Raw genomic sequence first — 10,134 nt, 5'->3', positions numbered from 1 at the left:
TAATCATTGTCAGAAAAATCTACATTTTTGGAGCTTTTACACCTGTCCTCTCCTCATGCATGAAGTGAACCTAAGTTTCTTTAGTCCATTGTTTATATTAAAATATTAAGAACAATATATAAGTTATTCTACAACCTACAATATACATTCGACAACCATTTGTTTTTACTAAAAGGTCTTTCAATCACTTATCAATCCGAGGCAGATTGTATAAAAGAGTTTTTTAATTTTTGTCATTTCATCTGAATATCAACATTTTTTAGATTTAGTCTACTGAGACAGTTTTGAGGTTAATTTATCTAATTTTGTGTCTCTGAAAAAAGAAGGTCTATGATATTGAATTATGTTGAATATAAACTTTTTTGTGTCTATTTGTTAATGAGGGTTTTGTGAACACATCAATATTTTAAGATTTTTGGAGTAACAGTTATAGTTTTTATTTTGATGTAAAACACCTTTGGGATAAGATGTTCAGTAAAAGTTTAGCCGGAGGGGTAGGGGATGGGATCCAACTTACCCCAGAATTAAGGGTAAGATAGCCTCATTGAATAATTTTACATTTTGTTATAACTTATCTAAATATGTACATTTAAAAGTAAATGCACATTGTTCTTAAGGGGGCATCTTCCCCCATGTTACCCTATATTATATTTTCAACTAGAAATGTTAGCTTAAAGAGCTAAAAAAAAATGTAAATGTAAACTGTCATTTTGTCCCTTTCAACAAGTTCTATTGAAGAACACACAGTTGTGTGTTTATATAAAAAAAATAGTTGGTATACGTTATGCAAAGCATTAAAGAAAATATTGCTTTTCCCTTTAATTTGGACGGAGCATTAAAAAAAACTGCCTTTCCTTTAATTTGGACGGAGCTGGTGCGTGCAGCAGGCACTGCGCATGCGCACGAAAAGGTGCAACAGTGGCTGGAGAAAAACAACAACATTCATTGGAACAAGAGGGTGGAACTTATGGCAGTGCGAGACGACCACAGATTTCACTGATCTAGTCCACATCTGAGCCCTTTTCACTTCGGCTTAATCTGTAAATGTTGTCGAGCCCATGAACCTGGCCAGTCAGAGCGGAGAGGCCGGCTGCAGCCAGCTGCTCTTCGCCAACTTTAACCAGGATAACACGTAAGAAAACAATCACACTGCTGCTGCTGGCCTAACAACAGCCCGTCTACACGAAAACAACACAATGTTGTCGGTGTAATCAACGAATAATTTGCACTGCAGTCGCGCGAAGCTTCGTTCGTTATAATGGGAGCGCCTTTATCTGTGTCGTGTCTCGTCGCTCGCGTGCAGTGCAGATGGGATGACAAAGCGTGCTGCTAACCAGCTAAAACACTGACTGTTATTATGTTCCTCTGTCAGTTAGAATAAGTCGGTCCCCGACAGTTTCCTCTGATGTGGTAATGCAGCTTTGTTTTTATTAAATCAGTCCCCAATTCCACTCCTGTAAAATAACGCCAGACAAAAATTCACGCACGAGACGTGTAGCACTAGCGTCCATGCTAACGAAAAAATGGTGTATTTGTACTTCTGCAAAGCTTTACGTCATAATAACGGTGTGAAATATTAAATTTGTAATATAAAACAAAGTTTGGTTCGATATCTTATTTAGGAAGTGTTAAATAGGGCTGTTAGCTGTGTTTTACAAAGTAGGACGACACAGCAAAAGTAGTTAAAATGTTAACAACAATCGAGTAACTTAAATGCCTTCTTGAGCTTTGATTCTAAAGTTTTTTTTATGTCTGAAAGATAAATTTTTAAACGCCTATAGTTTAACTTTCTAAATAATGTAACCAGCCAACCAGCTGACAAGTTAGTCAAAGCTTATTGTTTTGACTCCACTAGTATTTTTGCCAGTGTAACCGGTGGCTCACCTCACTGACAACACTGCCAGTGTTTTTATAAGCTATAACAGCTGCTACATTTCAACTCTACAAAACTACTGTAAAATAGTTTAATGTCTCCTGCCTTTTTAAATTCAAACATTGCACCACAAGGATTGCGAAATGCCCCTTTAACACATTTCACCATCATGTCAACAACTTGTTTTAGTCATTAAGCAAACCATTAGACCATAAAAATTGGATTTGTTTACTGCAGCAATTGATTATTGTTACCTCTTTGCTTTCCAGATCCCTAGCTGTGGGTACCAAGTCAGGGTACAAGTTTTTCTCCTTGTCATCAGTAGACAAATTGGAACAGATCTATGAATGTAGTAAGTTATTTTTTTTTTAATCACAGTCAACATGGCTACTCATACCTTTTGGCGTGATACGAGTTGATAGAAGGGGCTGATAATGTCTTTCTGCTCTCTCTGGGTCAGAGATAATCAGAGGCGTAAAAACTTTTTTGAAAAGTGAGAGTCCTTGAAAATTATTAAAACGGATAGTTCTGGTCCTGTGTGCTGATTAGCCAATGCAACATTTCAGATGTGCTGAAATTGTATCCATAGAGGCCAACTCTTAGTCTTAACCTGACTTTTAGATGTCAGGGACCGTATATATCTTATACTGTAATTATGGCACTTCATCAATTTGCTTAATAAAATAATGTTGTACATTTAAAAAAAGTAAATACATGTTTTATTATGTAATATAATCATTTTATAAAAGCAGTTGATGTTGTTATCTATATAATCACGGCTGAATGGCTTGCATTCACACCTTGTGCCTCTCAATGATCATAAAAGGACTAAATCCAGAATAAAGCTTGTCTTGCTGACTGTTATGGTTAAATCTTTAAAAAGTAAGATGTAGGCTTTTCAAAGCATCCGGTCAGAAATCGTTAGTTATAGGACTTCAAAGGGCGCAGGATTACTTAAAAGTACTTGAATAAATACATACAACATGTTTTATTTTCTCGTGTATTCGTCCTCAGCCGACACAGAAGATGTGTGCATCGTGGAGAGATTGTTCTCCAGCAGCCTTGTCGCTATTGTCAGCCTTAAGGCACCTAGGAAGCTGAAGGTCTGTCATTTCAAGAAAGGGACAGAGATATGCAACTACAGCTACTCAAACACTATACTGGCTGTGAAACTAAACAGACAGGTGAGTCAGCAGACGTTCTCTTCCCGTGACACATGTTTCCTGTGTTGTATTTATTTTATTAAGCGTGATCAGACCATCTGAGAATGTTGCAAACCTGCTTTATTTCCACAGAGATTGATAGTGTGTTTAGAGGAGTCACTCTATATCCACAACATTAGGGATATGAAAGTACTACATACCATTCGAGAGACCCCTCCGAATCCTTCCGGTGGGTAACGCTGCTTGCCGTCAGTACATCATTGTTGTTTATACCAGACTTTTCATGTGGAAGTACATGCAGCAGGTTCTTCTTTCATAATGTTTTGGTGCTCTATTTATATTTGGGGAACTGAAAACGTAAGCAAAGAATGTAGCGATGAGATAGTAATGGCCTTGTTGTTATACGAATTCGTAGTAGCCATACAGATTTTAAATTTGTGATTATTAATATGTCACTAAACATTTATAGGACTATGTGCCCTGTCAATCAGTAATGACAACTGCTATTTGGCCTATCCGGGAAGTGCAACAATTGGGGAGGTACAAGTTTTTGATACGGTCAACCTGGTAAGTGCTGTTTAGTTTAAAGATTTGCAATGATTATGGTTTTATGGGATTGTGTTAAATGCAGTTTGTCAATGAATGTGTGGTATTCATTCCAGAGGGCAGCTAACATGATACCTGCCCATGATAGCCCACTAGCAGCACTGGCATTCGATGCAAGCGGGACTAAATTGGCAACAGCCTCTGAGAAGGTACAGCTTTGTGTGTGTGTGTGTGTGTGTGTGTGTGTGTGTGTGTGTGTGTGTGTGTGTGTGTGTGTGTGTGTGTGTGTGTGTGTGTGTGTGTGTGTGTGTGTGTGTGTGTGTGTGTGTGTGTGTGTGTGTGCGTGTGTGTGTGCGTGTGCGTGTGCGTGCATACTGGTTTGGCTATACTTGTGAGGGCCAAATGTCCTCACTAATATAGTGAAATATCATTACAACTGATTAATAAGGACATTTTACTTACTTACTAGCTAAAAAGGCCTATGAATTGGCCAAAACTTGTTTTTATTTAAATCTAGTGCTTTGCACCTTTCTGTGATGGGTAGGTGTAGGAGTAGAGGTTGGGTTAGGTGATAGAAAATATCATTAACCTGAGATAAAATCAATGGAAGTCTATGCAATGTCCCCACTAATATAGTGAAACAAATGTGTGTGTTTTAAAACACTCATTGAGAGTATATTTAAAGTGGGTTATATGCCAGTATTCACATGATTCACTTGTAATTAATTGAGTGAATCAATTCCAAACTCTGAACTATTTGTTTGCTTTGTCATTCACAAATGTTCACAGAATTCTTCATTAACAAAAAACAGTTTTTGTAAAAAATCTATGAAGGTAACTATTGGTCTTTATTACTGTGTTGTATTGGTTAATAGTTCAAGTAAATGAATAATCAAGTAAATGAACTTGATTGTTTTAATTAGATGTTTACTTTATTGCACTTTTTGCATTAAGAAAGTTTGATTTTTGAATCTGCTTGGCTTGTTTGGTTGAGGAAAATGAAAAGCAAAATTCGCCCCTACTATAAACACTAGGGCTGGGACGGTTACCGCAATACCGCGGTCACGTGACTCCAACCTCGGGTCTGAGCTCGTCACTGTCATCACCGCAAAAAAAAAAAAACTAAAAAAACATTGGCCTGCACATGTGTGTACGTTGTTTCTAATGACATGGATTTATTCGTGAGCCACGCACGCACATTTGCACACACACGTAAGGTCTCTCCCTCTCTGTCGTGCGCGCGCTACATGGTTTGGAGCTCGTGAGCTCTAGATTCCGGGAGATTTGAACTAATTTACAGGCATCAGGGAGCTGCTATCAATATGCGGGATTTTTATAGGTTAATTTTTTTTAAAACAATTCAGCGCAACTCCAAAAAGGAGGACAAATGAGTGTCCGGCTTGAGGCTGCGCCGGACAGGGGGCTTAAAAGTCAGGACAGTCCGGGGGGGGGCTGTATTTAAAGCGGTTTACCTCAATACCGCTGCAATATCTTGCTTTTCAACCGCGGTTTCAACAGCCCTAATAAACACTACCTTTTAAAAGTTAGGGGTATTTTTATAAGATTTTTTGTCTTCATCATCGTGTTCATCACTAGATATGATTTCACTCACCTATTTTTATGTGCATTTTGGGATATTGTATAAAAAAAATGATGGATGGAAACTCCCAAGATGCGCATAAAAAGGTTGTGCACTCAATGGAGGCGGATACATTTTTTTTAACCAATAAGAAGACATGCGCATGATCTACGATGGAAACACTTTTACCCAATAAATGCCTCAATGCGCAACAAAACAACTCGCATGACTTTGATTGGATAATTGGATTAACCAGTGGAGAAATTTTATTGCACAGCATCTCAAATGTTGGTTTGATCATCCTGAAATGCCTGAGCTAGAGTCTGTCATAAGAATGATTTAGTTTAATTCACTCACAGAAGTGTCTCACATGATTGTGTTCCCAAACACCAGCATCCAAATGCAAGAGAACATGACCGGGTTTATTGCGTTTCGTCTGTGCGCTCAGAGATGCAAGTCATTCATGATGGTGGAAAAAGAGCCAAAGTAGCTTTCCCGATTGCAGAAACTTCCAATTTTATTATAGATATTTTGCATCAGTTTCCCAGGAAATTACTTTTTTTGTTCTCTTGAACACATGGGATGGAAACACTGCTTTATTCGCAACTGTTTTTTGCAGTATTTCAATTTTGCGCACAGTTAAATTCGCAACTTTGGATGGAAACCTAGTTATTGATAATAGCTGTCCAAACACCGAATTGGAGTTTCAAGAAACTTAAAGGCTACATTTCTTTTATTTTAATATGCAGTAAAAAGAAACAGTAAGATTGTGAAATATTATTTCTATATAAAATAACTCTTTTCTATTTTTATATTTTTAAAATGTGATTTATTCCTGTAATGCAAAGCTGAATTTTCAGTATCATTACTCCAGTCTTCAGTGTCACATGATCCTTCAGAAATCATTCTAATAAGCTGATTTGCTGCTCAAGAAACATTTCTTATTATTATTAATGATGAAAACAGTTGTGCTGCTTAGATCAACGATTATTTGAAATATTTTGTAACATTATAAATGTCTTCACTGTCACTATTGGTCAATTTGCTTCCTTGCTGAATAAAATAGCTAATTTCTTTAAAAAAAAAAAAAATCTTACTGACCTCAAACTTTTGAAGTAGTGCTTGCATATAGTCCATTATTACATTTAAAATAAACCTTCAGTATTTAAAGATGCTTAATAATGAATTAAGAGTTAACCTTAATTAGTTTAATTTTTCAAACCCTCTCTTTGGTGTTTTTTAGGGCACCGTGATCCGTGTTTTCTGCATTCCCGAGGGCCAAAAGATCTTTGAGTTCAGGAGGGGAGTAAAGAGGTAGTTAACTATATTATTTTCGATTCGATCTGGTTTGTATTTATTCAAATATCCAGGAATTGTAATAAGCTCACATAATGAAAAATCAATGCACTTACTGTAATTATCCCTCAACAGATGTGTGAGCATCTGTTCCCTCGCCTTCAGTATGGAGGGACTCTATCTGTCTGCCTCAAGCAACACAGAGACGGTTCATATTTTTAAGCTGGAGACCCAGAGAGAGAAGTCAGTGTAATGATGCCCACTGAAATAAGTGGTTTTTCAGACAACCTTCTCACTACTTCCTGTGAATTTGTACTTCTTCCTTTTCTATTGATAAAATCCTGTTAGAACATGATTAAGCATGCATTAACAAGCCATAATATAGGCACACATTTAATTTTTATTTTGCAACCATGTTGTCATTTTCAAACTCATGTTTTTCCATCATAGGCCTCAGGAGGAGCCCACTACTTGGACGGGATACTTTGGGAAAGTATTGATGGCCTCCACAACATACCTGCCTGCACACGTAACAGAGATGTTCACTCAAGGAAGGGCATTTGCTACAGTCAGACTGCCCTTTTCAGGTCACAAGAACATCTGCGCTCTGGCCATGTGAGAAAAAAACATTCTGTAATAGCACACCAGACCTACGTTTTTAATACGATCTAGATATGCTTTCAGACTGGTTGCTATCAGGGTAGATGTGTCTCTGATTATCTTGCTTGTGATTGGTTTCTAGAATCCAGAAGATTCCACGGCTGCTGGTGGCTGCAGCAGATGGCTATCTTTACCTGTACAATCTGGACCCACAGGAGGGAGGAGAGTGCACACTAATGAAACAGCATAAGTGAGATCCAGTGTGATCAATTTGAAACATACTCTATTAGACCATTGGTCTAAATGTACACTACAGTTTAAAAACTTAGAGGTCGGTAAGATTTGAAAACGTTTTTGAAAGAAGCCTCTTTTGCTCACCAAGGATATCTGATCAAAAATACAGTAAGAGTATTGTGAAATATTACGATTGAGATCAAATTTTTTTATTTAAATATATTTTAAAATGTAATTTATTCCTGTGAATTTCAAAGATTAATTTTCAGCATCATTACTATACTATCATTACTGCTTAGAAGCATTTCTGATTATTATAGATAGATATTTCTAAAGAACAGGATTTGTTGGAAATCTAAATCTTTTGTAACATTATAAATGTCTTGACTCACAATTAAATGTGTCCCTGTTGAATAAAAGTGTAAATTTATTTCAGAAAAACATTTTGAACGGTAGTGTATGTACATAGAATTTTTTTGGCCATGACTTGCTGCTTTTTAATTATTTATTATCCTGTATGGTTCACTGAAAACCTAAAACAGGAATAACCGATTTTGATGCATTGTGCTGGGGAATCCTGCCAACACTAAAATCTCATTGGTCCATAATCCCACTCCCACAAAATAATCCCATAATTTAAAGTTTACTTCTTTTTTTTATTTTTTATCCGAGAATACGGTTTTAGTTTAAACTGAACTTGGCTTACACATGTGTATCATTTTTGTTTAAATTTAGTTTTTTTTTGGCAGATATTGAAAATATTCCAATTACAGTCTCTAAATTAAAAATAGTTTATATTGACACTGATCTGCATGTCATGTGAATTACTCCCTTCGTTAATGTTTCCTCCTTTAGGTTAGATGGAAGTGTAGAGCCAGCGAATGAAATTCTTGAACAGACCGCTCACGACCGGCCACTCGTGACACAGACCTACAGTGCTGCTGTTGCCAAAGGTAAGAAACTGTCATTTTCACTCGCATAACAGTGAAGAGGGGGAACAAAGAGTCTACATTTTTAAAATGGCCTGGTATTGTTTTCATTGTCTCAGGTTACACTGAGGATCAGGGAGCAGTCGGGGGTGCTGGAGTGGAGGACGACATGAACACCCTGCACCTGGACGACGAGAACGAGCAGCCTCCGTTAATCCTGGAAACAGACTGAGCCGCTGGCAGAAGATGGAACTGACTAAGTGACATTGCAGGGGGGGGGGGGGGGGGGGGTTCTTCCTCTCGTGCTGCTATGGGCATGTGTGACCTGATAGAGAAAGGGATTAAAACAGAGATCATTTTAAAGCAAGCCTAGCTGTAGCCTTATTCTATCTCTTGTTGCGTATAGATGTTTTCCTTCCTCCCCACCCACCCTTGTGACTTTATAAAACCTTGTGAATTTTTCTTTGATTTCCTTTTTTTAATGCCAGGTTTTGTCCTTAATCAGACCAAAAAATGAAATCCAAGCTGCAGGTTTCACGTCTCTTAGCTTTGCATGTACTTGTGCCAAGAATAGAAATCCTAGAAAACTTTTGCTTTCATGTGGATGGTTCTGATGTGTTTGCTGGCCATTTCTCTTCTTGAACTTTGACAAGCACTTGTGTGTTTGTGCATTTGTGTCTTTTTCAAATGTGATTGAAAGTGAACTGGCTTGCGCCGCCTGCTACATCACCACACAACTGTGCAGTGTCTGCGATGTCCCTTACCAATCATCTGTGGCTCAGTGGCACCGAGATGTGAATTTTTGTCCTGTAATAACAATATACATGATCTGGTTACAATAACTGTTTATACAGTGTTTTTAACATGCTAAGAGGGTTGATTTTAGTTGTACCCTGAATTACTGCATCTGAAAGTGCACATGCTTTACAAGACTCTATTTTGATTAATCCCTTGCCTCATTATGGTTAAAGAATTTGGCGATGTGGATTGGCTTTTCTTTTTGGTTTTGAATTACCCCTAGTGTCTTCCTTTGGCCTGGACTGATTTCATTGAAGATTTTTTTTATTATTTTAAGTTCCAAACACTTAAGTAACCTCAGTAGTAGTAGATACGACTGATGGAGGCGTTTAATGTATTAGTTTCAGAAGGAACTTTCCAGTGAAGAACGTGGTTTCAAGAGGCTAGCAGTCAGTCGTCATCTTGTTTCCAGAACATTTTGTTTTATTCTTAATGAATGAGGAAAGTTCAAGGCCCTGTCTCTTTGATTTATTCTCAATACCACCAGCGGATGATTGCTTATGACGTGACAGAGCCTCGTTTTAGGTAGGTTTCTATTTTGAGGGCCTTGTCCTTTGCAAAGAGGGAAAGCATAATATATATCTCACTAAAAACATCCTAATCTTTAGTAATGGTTGCAGCATCCAGCTTGCAAACGGTATGTTCTCACGGATATCTCTGTGGACTGCAGTCTAAATAAACGGGTCACATGGTCTGGCAGTTAAACCAGGACAGGTCAAATGTAAAATCTGAAGTTCTTTTGAAAAATTAGAGGACCAGGGTTTATGAATGTGATTACAAAATATTTACAATACACAAAGTTAGCCAGTGTGTCCAAGCAAACAATATAGGAAGTTGGAGATACTGCCTGAATTCTTGGAGCTCTAAAGGATCTTGAGATCATTTTTATGCATGATTGTCTCTTGAGCATGTTTTGATGTTGCATATCAACAAATGTCAACGTCAGTAATAAATTGACTTGTGTCCTCATCATCAGCCAATGAGCTCTAAACCCCCCAATGCCACTTTAATCTGTTTTCTAATGATTTTTGTACAAAAATGTAAATTGTTCCATATAAAGAATAAATAAATCCTCTGTTGAAAATGTTTTGGCATCTTATTTGATTTTTTCTCTCC

At 37.4% G+C, this 10,134-nt stretch overlaps 1 protein-coding gene across 2 annotated transcripts; it reads left to right on the top strand.

The window, feature by feature from the left end:
* Positions 1-847: 847 nt before the first annotated feature.
* Positions 848-10,104, top strand: wipi2 (WD repeat domain, phosphoinositide interacting 2). 2 transcript variants are annotated; one of them, XM_077213304.1, is made up of 12 exons: positions 848-1,132; positions 2,143-2,225; positions 2,888-3,057; positions 3,169-3,265; positions 3,506-3,603; positions 3,699-3,791; positions 6,405-6,475; positions 6,593-6,700; positions 6,908-7,072; positions 7,200-7,307; positions 8,147-8,244; positions 8,340-10,104. In XM_077213304.1, exons 1-12 carry the CDS (start codon positions 1,059-1,061, stop codon positions 8,450-8,452), a joined length of 1,278 nt encoding a protein of 425 aa, XP_077069419.1. In that variant the 5' UTR covers positions 848-1,058; the 3' UTR covers positions 8,453-10,104. The 2 variants fall into 2 exon arrangements, with proteins under 2 accessions (XP_077069419.1, XP_077069418.1); XM_077213303.1 differs by having other exon boundaries at positions 886-1,132; positions 6,593-6,706.
* The last annotated feature ends 30 nt before the right edge of the window (positions 10,105-10,134 follow it).

The sequence above is a fragment of the Siphateles boraxobius genome, unplaced genomic scaffold, assembly GCF_051911475.1.
Source record: "Siphateles boraxobius isolate OS27281-9 unplaced genomic scaffold, OSU_SipBor_1 66, whole genome shotgun sequence".
In the NCBI taxonomy this organism is placed as follows: domain Eukaryota; kingdom Metazoa; phylum Chordata; class Actinopteri; order Cypriniformes; family Leuciscidae; genus Siphateles; species Siphateles boraxobius.
Note: the sequence above shows the minus strand (reverse complement) of the source record. Positions and strands in the feature narration are given on the sequence as shown.